Source organism: Homarus americanus, unplaced genomic scaffold (assembly GCF_018991925.1).
Source record: "Homarus americanus isolate GMGI-L3 unplaced genomic scaffold, GMGI_Hamer_2.0 scaffold22069, whole genome shotgun sequence".
NCBI lineage: Eukaryota > Metazoa > Arthropoda > Malacostraca > Decapoda > Nephropidae > Homarus > Homarus americanus.
The window spans coordinates 198,838-215,323 of record NW_024736328.1 but is presented as its reverse complement, the minus strand read 5'-3'; the positions used below and the strand labels follow the sequence as shown (position 1 = coordinate 215,323).

The window sequence follows — 16,486 nt, the reverse complement described above, 5'->3', positions numbered from 1 at the left end:
TTCTTTCATTAATGCCTCAAATTCTGTTCCTTACAGAGGTAGTGTTTTATATATTATTACTCTTATGTTTCACCCGTTTCTTCCATATTGTTTAAGGTTGTCAATTCCTCTCATATTCTTTTTTCATCTTTTACTCAACATCACTACTAATACCTTTACATTAACTTCAAGTCCTCCTCTCTCTATATCTATCTTCCATACTTAAATATTTATCCTATAACTTTTCTTCAGTATCGTTTATAATTATCAAAATCATCTACCCACAATGCTCCCCTTCATGCTCCTCAACTATGCTCTATATGGAGTTTCATCAGCGGAGCACATGACTATTTCACTCCCACAGAAAAGATGATAATGATTTAGACTATCATGTGCACAATGTGTGGCAAGTTATCATACGTGGTGAAAGTTGAAAAGTAGATGATGCAAAATATTCTGTATAATATTTTTGTTTTCTAATAATTACTATGTTTAAAATAGATTATTCTGTAAAATTTAAGTGAGAACAGCATTGGGTTATAAAAGTATTTTTTTATAGTCCGTTGATGTAATTTGGGGTCATCTACAGGTCATTATAAAGGTATAAAAAGGTCAAATATAAAGTGAAGGTCATTCATGCTCGCTCCATAACACCTAACCCTCTTCCTGTTGTTATTTGAAGCAGTGTGTGTGTGTGTGTGTGTGTGTGTGTGTGTGTGTGTGTGTGTGTGTGTGTTTCTATTGTTTATAACAGTTCCGACAGAAATCTCTATGTATCGGGCGACGACGTAAAGGTTATCGGAGATGTTGTGGTGTTGGTGATTATTTGACAAATATTCATATGGGTTTGTGCCACTTTAAAAGGTTTATAGAACCACAAATTCACCATAATGTTACTTCAGTAGTATTGATGTGTCCTTATTATCGAATGAGAAACATTACCTTGGTGATCGGCCTACTGTCGGCTTACGGTTAATAGGTTTGTTTAATATTTGACGAACTCCTTAAGTATTTGGCCAAAGTATCGTCTTTCAGGTATCTGCTGAAAATGTCCAACTGTTTTGTCATACTGGAATTAAGGCTTTTTTTTAACATTTTACAGTTACCATCAGGTCATATTTTACTGTATTTTTTCGCTCGTTTGAATTACCAACACCTACCATTATTCTTATTTCGGATTTATTTTTAATTATGAAACAATTATTACTCACTTTTTTACAGTTATATGGACCACTTTTTGTACCGCTGGTTGAGTTTCTAAGAGGAGTAACATCATTTCCATACCCAAGTTTTATGTCACCTTACTCTTAACTGTTATTCCTTCATCACCTCTCACGCTGCCTTGTCTAACTCCTTGTTTAACTCTCACCTAACTAGTAAGATCATTACTTTCTAACACAACAGATTCCCGATGGCAGTAAACACATTATGACATCATCATCATTATTGACTACTGTATATTTTCCGAGACACACACAAGCATACACATACTCCCTTCCTCTTTAAAAAAATTACCAAAGTGTTTCTCACATCCAGCACCACCTCTCACACCTATTGTCTCCCTCAGAAGGGCAGCCCCTCAACGTGACAGTGGAGGCAGTGTCAAGCACCGCCCTCAACGTGTCATGGGACCCACCTGATGAAGAACCTCAGTACTATGAAGTCACTGATGTTAGAGATTCTTTTAACGAATTGGCATATACCACCTACTGTTTAATAGATGAACTACAACCTTGTAAAACATATTTTTATACTGTAGCGTCTCATTACGGAAACAAACAGTATGCTTCTCCCCCTACGTCTGGCACAACATTAGCTTCAGGTAAGAGTTGTGTTGCTCTCATCAAGTCTTATTTTTCTATTATGTTTAAGATGAAAATTTAACATTAAGAGACACTTGTTTGTTGTGGTAGGTCATAATAGATTTGATAATTTCAAATAATATATTATCAACTATAAATACTGTACAGAATTATTTGGAGGCTACGATAGCGTGCGGTCCACAAATATATCTTTAGTCTAACCTAGCCTAACCTAACCAAGCCTAACGTAACCCAACCCAACCTAACCTAACCTAACCTACCCTAACCTAACAGCGTCTCTACAATTTTATAGGTAGTCAGGTAGTGTGTGTGTGTGTGTGTGTGTGTGTGTGTGTGTTGTGTGTGTGTGCGTGCGCGTTTCGGTGCTGCCATGTGTGTGCGTGTGTGTGTGTGTGTGTGTGTGTGTGTGTGTGTGTGTGTGTGTGTGTGTGTGCGCGTTTCGGTGCGTATGTGTGTGTGTGCGTTTGTGTGTGTGTGTGTGTGTGTGTGTGTGTGTCTGGCTGTGTCTGTATGTGTGTGTGTGTGTGTGTGTGTGTGTGTGTGTGTGTGTGTGTGTGTGTGTGTACCTTAACTAAATCTTTCACATCTTTCCTCAGTACCGCCACCACCACTGAACTGTGACTTTGACCGCATTACCACAAACTCGATGTATCTTACCTGGAGTGCGCCAGACACAGCGTGTCATATTAGAAACTACAATATCAGCTGGTCATGGTCCAGTCTGTGGGAGGACGACCACGACTCAGATGAAACACTCGGTATCGGAACTCAGACTTATCTGAGAGGCCTTCCTCCGTACGCCAACGTCACAGTTAATATTGCAGCAGCCACTGATGCAGGTTTTGGTCCACCTATAACATGCTGGAGTGTTACACAACAAGACAGTAAGTTGACTCTCTTTATTATTATTCATTTATGTGTAGATGATACACTGTACTCCACCGTCAACCAGAACACAATACTTACATCAGTGGCAACAACTTACAGTTTGGATGGTGTGTTTGACCAGAAGACGATTCAATGTTTAATTTCATTATCCGAGCCATAACTTGCGTCTCCGTATTTAGATAAGCATTACGTCACAACTACCTGGCCGATATGGATATAAACTTTGCTACAACTTTTAGAGTCATTGGGCGTAAGGTCAAGGTCATTGTTGCTGTACAGAGAATTTGGGTTTGTGAACCGTAACTCCAGATTCAACACACCGGTGGCTCTCACATTACCTCTACTGCCCTGAGGGAGAGGAAAGTTCCCCATAATACAAGGTCAAAGGTCAAGGTCAGAGATGAATATGTACATGAGAAATCTTTTGTTAATATCCCGGGTATTTGTGTACAGCTTCTCACTCTTCGTCAAGTTGACTTTAGTTTTCAGTGATTCATTTTATGAATATCATTATCCCTGAAACCTTGGTGTTGGTGGTCCACACCCTGGTGTTGGTGGTCCACACCCTGGTGTTGGTGGTCCACACCCTGGTGTTGGTGGTCCACACCCTGGTGTTGGTGGTCCACACCCTGGTGTTGGTGGTCCACACCCTGGTGTTGGTGATCCACACCCTGGTGTTGGTGGTCCACACCCTGGTGTTGGTGGTCCACACCCTGGTGTTGGTGGTCCACACCCTGGTGTTGGTGGTCCACACCCTGGTGTTGGTGGTCCACACCCTGGTGTTGGTGGTCCACACCCCTGGTGTTGGGTGTTCCACACCCTGCAAAGTTGGTGGTCCACACCCTGGTGTTGGTGGCCCACACCCCTGGTGTTGGTGGTCCACACCCTGGTGTTGGGTGGTCCACACCCTGGTGTTATGGTCCACACCCCTGGTGTTGGGGATCCACACCCTGGTGTTGGTGGTCCACACCCTGGTGTGTTGGTGGTCCACACCCTGGTGTTGGTGGTCCACACCCTGGTGTTGGGTGGTCCACACCCTGGTGTTGGTGGTCCACACCCTGGTGTTGGTGGTCCACACCCTGGTGTTGGTGGTCCACACCCTGGTGTTGGTGGTCCACACCCTGGTGTTGGTGGTCCACACCCTGGTGTTGGTGGTCCACACCCTGGTGTTGGTGGTCCGCACCCTGGTGTTGGTGATCCACACCCTGGTGTTGGTGGTCCATACACTGTTGTTGGTGGTCCACACCCTGATGTTGGTGGTCCACACCCCTGGTGCAGGTCCACACCGTGCTGGTGGTCCACACCCTGGTGTTGGTGGTCCACACCCTGGTGTTGGTGGCCACCCTGGTGTTGGTGATCCACACCCTGGTGTTAGTTGTGGTCCATACACTGTTGTTGGTGGTAATGCTGACCAATAACATAACCTTATGTATAAATCTCTAGTTCCGTGTATCATTGTTCATGGTATAATTGGTAAATAATCGTAATAACATTTATGTTCAATAAGTGACGGGATATTTTCAGTCCACCTCTTTGAAGACGCTAAAGTTTAGTAATATAATTAGTGACATAATCTTAAAACTCATGTAGTTAGAGTAATTAATTTTTACGCAACTGTTAATGAAGTAACTAGTTGTCCATAATCATCTTTGATATAAAACAAACTTCAGATGATGACTCTTATATCTTTACCATTTGAATCAATAACAGAGGAAGGAACAGTTCTCGTTAACAACCGAGGAGTCGTTCTTTAAGGCTAATTATATCATAAGTTTTCTGCTAAAATGTGAGTTCTAAATTTCTTGAAGAGGTTCATCAGAATGCTGTTATTGCACTTTGTATTTTATCTGGTACAATGACATTAAATCCGTTTTCCAAGAATAGCAAACTATTGTCATCTTTCAACTACCTACTATACAGGTTGAAAATACATATGCCCACAAAATATTAATATTTATGTCAAAGTTAAGGAAAACAGATTGAGAGAAACTGTAAGTTAAAGATATAAGAAAAACTAGCCTGGAGCTTCACTAAACTCCACTCACCAGGCGCCAACATTCTCCTGCCTAAAGTTACTGCCTGGGCTTCCTCACACTGGACAGTGTATACAAGCGTGTGTAGGATAACATACTAATGAAGAATTTATTCTCTATTCTTGATATATTTAATTACTCTTACTAAGATTTCGACAAAGTTTTCATGTCTTGGAGAAGTAAATGGGAAAGTTTGTATTGAGCGCCTTTGAGAACTACAGTTTAACTATTATTGTTAACATAAACTGTACCTGGACATACTAGAGCCGGGGCCGCCTGTCAACGTGACTGCTACAACAGCTGACCTCGCAGTATCTGTCACCTGGGAGAAGCCTGAGAAAACCAATGGAATAATCACAAACTATGTCATCTCTGTCAGTGAACAGGACACAACTGTAGATGGAGAAACCACAAATGTCACCATTCCGGATCTACAGAAATGTAAACTATACAATATTACAGTCATGGCGGCGACTGTGGCAGGGTGCGGGGAAGCGACTGACCCACTCCCTGTTTTTTTCAATGATAGCGGTAAGTGTCCTAAGTTGGTTGATTTCATTCACTACAGTAATCTTTAAATATATTTATATACATACACACCACTTCAACGGTAACCTATGTGACCTAAACCATCTTGTGTACCATCACAGTTTTACCCAGCGACGTGAAGTGTAACCTTAGTGGTTCCAATGTAATGGTGACCTGGCAACAGCTTCTCCCACAATGCCCACCGTCCTCCTACAACATCAGCTGGAGCGGCACATCATTGTGGTCTGATGATACAGGTAATCTGATGAAATATTTTATAATGATAGACAGTTCCAAGACTGTTACTTTAAAGAGAAATTTAGTTAAAAATTATTAGACTACTTGCTGGTAGAAAAATGTTGCACTAATGTTTTTATTATCAAGAGAATATTTCGTAAATTAAGATTCTATTTCTTAATGGTTATCTTTTAATACATTGTTTCTTGCAGATACTAATAGTAGTTCCATGGACTGGACGAATGAAGACCCATTAAGCTATGAGCTGCCGCACTCTCTGCCTTATACAAATTACAGCGTGTGTGTAAGTGTGGATGGTTACACCAGCGACACTGGGTGCTGCCAACGAGTCACTCCACAGGCTAGTAAGTCACTTAAGATGTTTTCTGGTTGGTTTGCGTATTTTTGTGTTAAAGTTCGTAATTATTTAAGTTTTCATAAGTTCATAATTCACTAGTTGTTTATATTGATAACTAATACTATGAGAGGATCTGTTACGCCAGTAGATATACTGATAGTAAGTAGCTTAGACAAAGTAACATCTTTTGTAGGATTTATAACTTAGGCTAGACAATTTCTCCTGGTAAAAAGAGTAAAGTTATTTTTGGTAAAATGATTAGAAGTTTATTCACATTTGTGTACACCTTAGCTAGGAACACTTGTGTACACCTTAGCTAGTAACAACTGTGTACACCTTAGCTACTAACATCTGTGTACACCTTAGCTACTAACATCTGTGTACACCTTAGCTACTAACATCTGTGTACACCTTAGCTAGTAACAACTGTGTTCACCTTAGCTACTAACAACTGTGTACACCTTAGCTAGTAACAACTGTGTACACCTTAGCTAGTAACTTCTGTGTACACTTTAGCGAGTAACAACTGTGTACACCTTAGCTAGTAACATCTGTATACACTTTAGCTAGTAACAACTGTGTACACCTTAGATAGTAACAACTGTGTACACCTTAGCTAGTAACAGTTGTGTACACCTTAGCTAGTAACAACTGTGTACACCTTAGCTAGTAACAGTTGTGTACACCTTAGCTAGTAACAACTGTGTACACCTTAGCTAGTAATAACTGTGTACACCTTAGCTACCTACAAATGTGTACACCTTAGCTAGTAACAGCTGTGTACACCTTAGCTACTAACAAATGTGTACACCTTAGGTAGTAACAACTGTGTACTCCTTAGCTAGTAACAGCTGTGTACTCCTTAGCTAGTAATATCTGTGTGCACCTTAGCTAGTAACAACTGTGTACACCTTAGCTAGTAATAACTGTGTACACTTTAGCTAGTAACAACTGTGTACACCTTAGCTAGTAACAATTGTGTGCACCTTAGGTAGTAACAATTGTGTGCACCTAAGCTAGTAGCAAATGTGTACACTTTAGCTAGTAACAACTCTACACAGTCTTGTAAATGGACCTAAGTTTCACGGCGTCACAATTCAGAGCGGTCTACCATGTTCCATAAAAGCCGTTGTTATCTCTCGCCCTTCACCACAACCGAAGGATATCAAATTGGGCTTCTCCTTCCGTCTTCTCATCCGTCATGGTTAGTGTTAGTACAAAAACTTTCGACGGATCTAAAAATATCCTGTCACGTTGGTACACAAGGAGGTTTGGTATTTCTGTAGCCTGGGACTGTCTGGAGAGAGTTAGTAGACTATGTTCATAAATAGACTATCTGTGTTATTAAACGATTTTCACTAAATATGTGACCTTGGAGATATTTTACGATACCTTAGGGGCTTCTCTACAATCTATTTTGTTAGATTTCCGGAAAATATTTTGTATCATGATTTGCTTCAGAATTTAGAAATCATACTATTCACCTTCCCTTCCATCTGTCCTCTCCTATTTTTGTCCCTCTCTCCAGGGTTGAACTCTAGTCTGGATTTGTATTTTACTTTCACGAACTTTGACTTGAACAATGGCTAATATTTTCATATATGGATAATTGCCTAATAACGATGACTTTTATGTATTTATTGTTTTTGAAAACTTTTCACAGGTCATAAACGATAGTGCATACTATCATAAAGCATTAATACAAATACTTTAATAGAAAACCTAAGCTAACGTAACGTAATGTAACCTAACCTAATCTATCCCCATTTAGTGACACACACACACACACACACACACACACACGCACACACAAAGACTATCATAGCCAGGCCGAAATAAATTCTACTCACGAAAAATATCCTGTCAGTCCTTTGACCATATCATGAACCTGTGAATCCGAGACATAACACATTGTTGGTCGTAAATTGTCTCGGATTCACAGGTTCATGAGTCTCAGGGCTCGTGGATGAAACGGTGATCTGACAGAACTTTTATCTAACGTGACCTTACGTTAAATACAAAAATGTGATATATATCTCATTATGACTATAAATTAATGTTTGCCCAGATGGTCGTGTTCTCAGACAACCGCTACTAAAGTCAAGAAATAGCAAGAGAAAAAAAAAGTTATTATTAAAATTTTTAGCAAATTTTCACCAATTTGTAGTTAACTCAAACGAAGACCAAACTATTAAGCAGCTTCAATATTGTTCAGTTGTTACCTTTCGTCTTTGCCAGAAAAAACAGTTTTAAAGACTTCTGATGACCAATAACTTAACCTTATGTATAAATCTCTAGTTCCGTGTATCATTGATCATGGTATAATTGGTAAATAATCGTAATAACATTTATGTTCAATAAGTGACGGGATATTTTCAGCCCACCTCTTTGAAGACGCTAAAGTTTAGTATTATAACTAGTGACATAATCTCAAAACTCATGTAATTAGAGTAATAAATTTTTACGTAACTGTTAATGAAGTTACTAGTTGTCCATAATCATCTTTGATATAAAACAAACTTCAGATGATGACTCTTATATCTATACCATTTGAATCAATAACAGAGGAAGGAACAGTTCTCGTTAACAACCGAGGAGTCGTTCTTTAAGGCTAATTATATCATAAGTTTTCTGCTAAAATGTGAGTTCTAAATTTCTTGAAGAGGTTCATCAGAATGCTGTTATTGCAGTCTGTATTTATCTGGTACAATGACATTAAATCCGTTTTCCAAGAATAACAAACTATTGTCATCCTTCAACTACCTACTATACAAGTTGAAAATAAATATGCCCATAAAATAGTTAATATTTATGTCAAAGTTAAGGAAAACAGATTGAGAGAAACTGTAAGTTAAAGATATAAGAAAAACTTGCCAGGAGCTTCACTGAACTCCACTCACCAGGCGCCAACATTCTCCTGCTTAAAGTTACTGCCTGGGCTTCCTCACACTGGACAGTGTATACAAGCGTGTGTAGGATAACATACTAATGAAGAATTTATTCTCTATTCTTGATATATTTTATTACTCTTACTAAGATTTCGACAAAGTTTTCATGTCTTGGAGAAGTAAAAGGAAAGGTTTGTATTGAGCGCCTTTGAGAACTACAGTTTAACTATTATTGTTAACATAAACTGTACCTGGACATACTAGAGCCGGGGCCGCCTGTCAACGTGACTGCTACAACAGCTGACCACGCAGTATCTGTCACCTGGGAGAAGCCTGAGAAAACCAATGGAATAATCACAAACTATATCATCTCTGTCAGTGAAGAGGACACAACTGTAGATGGAGAAACCACAACTGTCAACATTCCGGATCTAGAGAAATGTAAACTATACAATATTACCGTCATGGCGGCGACTGTGGCAGGGTGGGGGGAAGCAACTGATCCACTCCCTGTTTTTTTCAATGATACCGGTAAGTGTCCTAAGTTGGTTGATTTCATTCACTACAGTAATCCCTAAATATATTTATATACATACACACCACTTCAGCGGTAACCCATGTGACCTAAGCCATCTTGTGTACCATCACAGATTTACCCAGCTCCGTGAAGTGTGACCTTAGTGGTTCTAATGTAATGGTGACCTGGCAACAGCTTCACCCACAATGCCCACCGTCCTCCTACAACATCAGCTGGAGCGGCACATCATTGTGGTCTGATGATACAGGTAATCTGATGAAATGTCTTATAATGATAGACAGTTCCAAGACTGTTACTTTAAAGAGACATTTAGGTAAAAATTATTAGACTACTTGCTGGTAGAAAAATTTTGCACTAATTTTTTTATTATCAAGAGAATAAAAATTTCGTAAATTAAGATTCTATTTCTAATGGTTATCTTTTAATACATTGTTTCTTCCAGATACTAATAGTAGTTCCATGGACTGGATGAATGAAGACCCATTACGCTATGAGCTGCCGCACTCTCTGCCTTATACAAAGTACAGCGTGTGTGTAAGTGTGGATGGTTACACAAGTGACACTGGGTGCTGCCAACGAGTCACTCCACAGGCTAGTAAGTCACTTAAGATGTTTTCTGGTTGGTTTGCGTATTTTTGTGTTAAAGTTCGTAATTATTGAACTTTTCATAAGTAAGTAATTCACTAGGGGTTAATATTGATAACTAATACTATGAGATGATCTGTTACACCAGTAGATAGTTAGTAGTTAAGACTAAAACGCCCTTCATAATATTCTTAATGATATAAGAGCTTCATACACATAACCTTCTCCCATATATACTGACTGCAGTATCGTCTCATATTAATGACTTTCAGCTCCAGGACCTCCTGAACTCTTAAACCTGCACAACGATAAAACTTCTCTCATTGTTAAATGGACTGAACCTGAAGAAAAGAATGGCATAATTGACGAGTACAGAATCACTTGGACTGACTCAAAAGGTACTTCTAATAGCACCACAATACCCAAAGAAAGTTGCTGCTCACACACAATCAATAATCTAACTCCGTGTGAGAACTACACCGTCAGCGTCTCAGCTCACACAGTAGATTGGGGGGAGGAATCCCCTACAAAAAAAACATTTATCCCAAATTTCGGTAAGTGTATTTGTTCGCATCAAAATGTATATTGTAAACTAACCACTTGAGCAGTGCCGGATTTAGACCTGTGGAGGCCCATGGGCAGCCTCTTTGTGGAGGCTCCCCTCATTATAACTACCCAAGAGGGTGGGGTGGCGAGTTATATTGAGGAAATTAGAACATTGAGAATTTTTTAATTAACTGTATATTTATTGATAGTGTACAAATTCCCAACACACACACACACACACACACACACACACACACACACACAAGTGAGACATGACTGGAGTCATTCATGTGGTTTCAAGTCGACCAGCCCTGATATGTGGAGGCCCCTGGGCAGCTGCCCACTTTGCCCACTCCTGAATCCGGCCCTGAACTTGAGGGAAATATTGGCTATACTTTCTTTATGCTATAGGAAGGGAAGTTATGTATGATCTTATAAAGTATTTTCTTTAAGTGTCGAAAGTATGACAATAAATTCTGTCAGTCATTATTTTTGTAATATAGCCCAACAAGTTTCCCTCGGAGGGTCTCTAGTGATGATGTGTTTATTTGTTTTGATTAATAATACAAAATTCCGTGTAAATTTGTGCTGTTATTCATGTTCTTTGTTATATGTCGCCTTTGATTGTCATTGATCCACCTTAGTGTTAAGTGTTGTCATTTATTACAAAACAAAGCAACACAAAAGCTCTAATGATCTTAAGGTTAAACCGGTTTATATTTCATGGTATTTTCTTTATCGTTATTCGTCTATGATCGTGTACATTGTTCATATACGATATATTCAGGCACTATTTTCGCTGATTAATGTGTTCGTGTCCAGACTGACATTTTCTTATAATACAGTTACAGATTCCGGCCTGAAGTGTGACGGCAGTAATTCTCGGGAAGCTCACATCTCCTGGTCCCTCGCCGTACATGACTGCTTGGTGGACGAATACTTTTTGAACTGGACAACAACTGTTCAGTGGAATGGCCATCACAGTTAGTCTTTGTTATTATTATTATTATTATTATTATTATTATTATTTTTTTTTTACAGGGAATTGCCAATTCGGGTACAAGTCATCGACCACAACGGGGCCTGAGAGGCAAAAAGTAAGAGAAAAATTAGTTAAAAATAGAAAAGAAAAAGATTACATTAAATACCCCACGAAGATGCCGGAAAACCAGCTTTCTGAAGTGAGACAGATTGTATGAGTATGGAAACGCCGAAGAAGGCAGAGCATTTCACAGTTCGGAGATGTGAGGAAAGAAGGATGTATTATAACGGGTTATTCTACTGTGACCGACTTCTACAGAGAAGCGATGGGCTCCGCGGGCAAAACGAGTGTTACAAGCCTACGGCCTTGCTGGTGGTACACAGGATGCCAAATCCACTGATCATTGCCCATTTAAGTACCTGTAAAGAGAGAGAGAGTGAAGCAACATTGCGGTGAAGAGAGAGGGAAGATTGTTGACTAAAGGAGGAGAGTTAATAAGACGAAATACCTTTGATTCTACCCTATCTAACAGTTGGACAGAAGAAGAGCCACCCCAGATATTAGAGCAGTACTCCAAGTTAGGACGAAAGAATCCCTTATTTACTTGAAGCAACTGCTCAGTAGTGGATAGTTTCGGCATCTGTACAGCATTTCCTGCTTTCGGGAGGCAGCTTTAGCTATGTTGTGGACGTGTGGCAGAATGATTGTGCACCTGAAATGTAATTGGTGGGAGATCATTTAGTTTGGAAAGCGTAATTGGTAAATACTGAGTTTTTTGCTGTTGAATTTAACTAAGTTTCTACCTCCCCGTTCGGAGATGCTGCACAGATCCGCATTGATAGATGTAATGATATCAGCTCCAGAAACAGATGTAGTTTGAGAAATAGGAGACAGGTAAAATGTGAAGAAGAGTGAAGAGTGGAATCATCAACCTAAGAATTAATAGAATTAGTCGTAGTGTGAAGTAAATCATTGATAAAAAGAAGGAAGAGAGTAGGTGAAAGAACAGAACCCTGTGGGAGACCACTATTGGCAGAGAAAGAGCGAGCGATCGATCCCTCGACAACAACTACCATAAGGATTTGTTGGATTTGATGGGTGGGAAGGAAACACGGGGTTGAGCTAACTTTATTTCTTTATTGTTTCGGGCTGCACAGAACCCATCTTCAGATAGAATACTGTAAGTGAAGGAATTCAGAGACTTATGTACCCCGGGTGCACTCGGGGTACGTAAGGCACTGACAGACTTTTTGACCAGCCATATTTGTTTACATAAATTTACTCTCAGAGCTCTCTTAAGCCCTTAAAAGCCCTCGGTAGGACTCCTAAAATGTATCCAATCTGAGGATACTTTTAGGAATTAAAAGTCATTGTGATTTACTCTGAGCCAATCCTAACATTTGGAGTAAAATTTCAACTCCGAGAGTAATTTTTAGCTCATAGAGGTTTTTTAAATACCGGCCCTGCAAACCAAGAGTTAAGCCAAAAAGTCAGGTAAGTCCAGGTCGGGTCAGATCAGGGACGGTCAGGAGTTACAACATACAGAATGTTGAACATCTTTCATTCACTTCATATAATGGTATTCTGTAACTGTTATAATAAAAGTTTATAAAGTGAGATCATCAATGACGTTCAAGGAAACTGAGAATTGGGTATTTCACAGATTCCAACAGCGCTACTATCAAAGGTGGTGGTGCCCCCAGATTGGTGTTACGTGGCCTTGAACCAGATACGGAGTTTGATGTTTGCTTAACCGTTGATGAAGCAGGGAGCAATATGGCCTGCTGCACCAGTACCACCAGACCAGACAGTAAGTGTCTGTTTCTTCAACGTGATTTTCCAGGAAGTTAGATGTCTGCTGCTTTAGTGTTTGATATATGAAGGTAGATGTTGGGTGCTTCAGTGTCTCGCTTCAGTAGATGAAAGTTACGTATCTCAAATGTACATTATCTCACCATTTTAAGTAGTGAAGCACGTGTCTGCTACCTCAACATTCACCTAATGGTAGGAAAGTATTGGTTTCCTCACTGTGTCCGTCTGTACACACTGCCATCCGTCACCCCTTTATCTGTCAGTCAGTTTATACAGAGGTCGTCATATTTCAGTGTTAAGAGGAGACTCCTCCAGTTATCTCTACACATAAAAGGTTTAATATACCGTCCTTATCAGGTTTACCTTCTTAATACAGGATCAACAAATTTACGTATAATTCATTCAGAATATGTCGCAATACAACTTGAACATTACTATATTGGTAATGAAAGAAATCCTTTTTACTAATGTTCTTTCTTCCTTCATCTTCTATCTTCCTGTAACATGAACAGAACCCTCTCAACCTAAAAACTTGAAGATGGAAAACAAGACTCAGACCACAGTCACCTTAAGCTGGTCTTTACCTGACCAACTCAATGGAATACTGGAAGGCTGGCAATTAACCTGGTCACCCAACACGGAGGATGAAGGCATTGTCCTGGCCATTTCTAAAAGGGCATACACAGTTACCAACCTGAAGCCCTCCACAAATTATACCTTTGACTTGATGGTAAGATTAATGTCTCTTTCTGTACATTATTATAAAATCGTCAGAAAGTTTCCCCCGTGGGTTACGGGATTCAGTCCGGTCCACCAAGGTTGGCAGTCAGGCAGCTATCCACTGGACCACAGGTAAAATTGTTTACATTGTTTTACCTGTGTACAATACAGGTTCTGATATAAACCTCAGAATAATTACTACATTCTTCATTAATTCTTCCCACGTGTGACTGTGTGAGTATGTTAAGCGGAGGGAGATGTAAGGTATAAGGTTTTGTATTAACGAGTTGAAGAGATCATACATGTACCTGTGCAACCAAACCATGAATATTTATTGACTAATTATTTACTAAAAGTTCTTTTGGGGTTGATGATAATATCGATGATTTTTCATTTGTTTTATTATTACAGAAGCAGCGTGACCGGAGAGAAGTATAGTTTCTCACGGTATTAAATGGTTCTTCTTACAGTCACTTCCTACTACTGTTGACCCTCCATCCAGTCTGTTATGTAACCTTTTCGATCTTGTTCCTGTTGTTAGTGGCCGAGTGTTCCATCACATCCACCTTTTAACTGTAACCCTTGACCCCTCCAGGCTGGTAATGGCGCTGGTTATGGTGATGCAGCTGAAATTATCGTCACCACCAAACCACCAGACAACAATAACACTGCAATAATAATCGGGGCGTCTGTTGGCGGTGTGTTGCTTGTTGTGATACTCGTGGCTTCCAGCGTCTATGTTTACAGAAACAAGTCAAGAAAAACTTCTTCAAGTTCCAAGACGGATACCTCTGTAGGCCATAATTTCAATGGACAAGAAAGACGATCATTTGAAATGTTTGAAGGACACCCAAGAGATTACAATTACAATGGACGAAAACAAGCACCAGAAATGTATGAAGGACATCCAAGAGTTCAGATTCACAATGGAAGAAAACAAGCACCAGAGATGTATGAAGGTCATCCAAGAGTTCAGATTCACAATGGAAGAAAACAAGCACCAGAGATGTATGGAAGATATATCGAACAAAGACGTGGACAAATGTAAAATGGGAGAGACAAAGAAGTCAAGATATTGTAAGTACTTCAATCATTCCCAAACGATCCACGACATCATTACAGTGTTGAGGTGTGTTGCTGTCTTCAGTTACGCAGTTAAAGGTAAAAAGATTAGAATTTTTGCTGTATTTTTCTTTATAGTAAAAAAATATTCCAATATAAATTATGTCATTGTGATGTTGTTAATAAAATAATAACATTTATCATTGTGTAATAAGATTAGAGTTTTTCACTTGAACATCACCTTCATCAACAATTGTTGTCAAGGCCATGAACCATTTGTTTAACTACGTTCAATGTTAATACTTAAATCCAAAACGACTTCAGGAAGCTTTTTTAACGATATGTTTATAATATTATATTTTTTTTTACTATGAATTATAATTATTACATTTTCGCCCCCCCACCCCAGGCCCCGATGTGGGTCAGTGACCTGTGCTCAGGTGGGCTAATCCTGTAAAAAAAAAATATATCGTTGTTTGCGAACGAATATTTATAGGGTAATTTGAAAAAGGATTCATGCATCGTTTAACTCTTGTAGACATTGTAAATTATTATAAGTTGGTAAGATAGAATTTTATCACAGTGAAAGATAATGTAACGCATAAACAGTCATTGTGTTATGTAGTTTAGATATAAGAGAGAATGTGATTAAAGCTAAGAGTGTGTGAGGTACAGGTGTGTTACCTGTGTGTGAGGTACAGATGTGTTACCTGTGTGTGAGGTACATGTGTGTTACCTGTGTGTGCGGTATAGGTGTGTTACCTGTGTGTGAGGTACAGGTGTGTTACCTGTGTGTGAGGTACAAGTTACCTCCTCATTGCGTCATGCATCGGTCTTAGAGTTCACTGTGTTAGTTGATGAGGTAACTTTGTAAATAACTATATCGCCCCCTGAGAACAAGTGGCTCATGTTTTGTCCAAATGAAAAAAGGAAAACATTTGTTCGTTTTACTCAATAGTTTGTGTCATTGTCCATACGTTTGTCTGATTTTAGGACACGAAGGATAAATATTTTCTTTCGTCCTGATAACTGTTATGAGATGTATGTACATAAAATATAGCCCTGTCATCATCCAATGTGTTTCTTGTTATACACATTATATAATATTTAGAACTTATAATAACTTCAAATAATAAATATAAGTGATGGTAAAGGCTAGTTTATGAAGGACATAAGACAGGGAGTCTCTCACTCCTGAGACTACCTGAACCGCGAGAGAATTATACAGTCTGCACCATGTTAACTTAGTGGATGGAACACTCGGCTCCTGTCCTAAGTGACGCTGGTTCGCACCCGGAACACCCCCAGTCCATCACGCTGTAAATGAGTACCTGACTTTAGTTGGAGAAGTGGAGACGGTAAGTATTGTGAGCTGTACCCGCACGGTCGCCAAGAACCCTCGTGATTATGGGACCAACTCTTATCAGTGAAATGAAGATGAACTTTGTGTGGCTGTCTGTCTGTCGTCAATTTTCGGTTACTGCCTAATACACAGAAACTATTGAGG

General features: G+C 39.4%; 1 protein-coding gene across 8 annotated transcripts in view; it reads left to right on the top strand.

The window, feature by feature from the left end:
- The window catches only part of LOC121872141 (receptor-type tyrosine-protein phosphatase delta-like), a 56,901-nt gene extending 40,851 nt beyond the window's left edge, over nucleotides 1-16,050 (top strand). For 2 of the 8 annotated variants that reach the window (XM_042374810.1, XM_042374813.1), the window contains 12 exons: nucleotides 2,399-2,686; nucleotides 4,988-5,254; nucleotides 5,374-5,508; nucleotides 5,701-5,853; nucleotides 8,999-9,265; nucleotides 9,385-9,519; nucleotides 9,715-9,867; nucleotides 10,130-10,411; nucleotides 11,249-11,386; nucleotides 13,049-13,195; nucleotides 13,710-13,927; nucleotides 14,513-16,050. In XM_042374810.1, coding sequence (XP_042230744.1) covers nucleotides 2,399-2,686; nucleotides 4,988-5,254; nucleotides 5,374-5,508; nucleotides 5,701-5,853; nucleotides 8,999-9,265; nucleotides 9,385-9,519; nucleotides 9,715-9,867; nucleotides 10,130-10,411; nucleotides 11,249-11,386; nucleotides 13,049-13,195; nucleotides 13,710-13,927; nucleotides 14,513-14,965 — 2,636 coding nt within the window. In that variant the 3' untranslated portion in view covers nucleotides 14,966-16,050. Of the gene's footprint in view, nucleotides 1-1,546; nucleotides 1,802-2,398; nucleotides 2,687-4,987; nucleotides 5,255-5,373; nucleotides 5,509-5,700; nucleotides 5,854-8,998; nucleotides 9,266-9,384; nucleotides 9,520-9,714; nucleotides 9,868-10,129; nucleotides 10,412-11,248; nucleotides 11,387-13,048; nucleotides 13,196-13,709; nucleotides 13,928-14,512 lie in introns of all 8 variants that reach the window. The other 6 variants (XM_042374812.1, XM_042374809.1, XM_042374811.1 and 3 more) reach the window with 6 other exon arrangements.
- The last annotated feature ends 436 nt before the right edge of the window (nucleotides 16,051-16,486 follow it).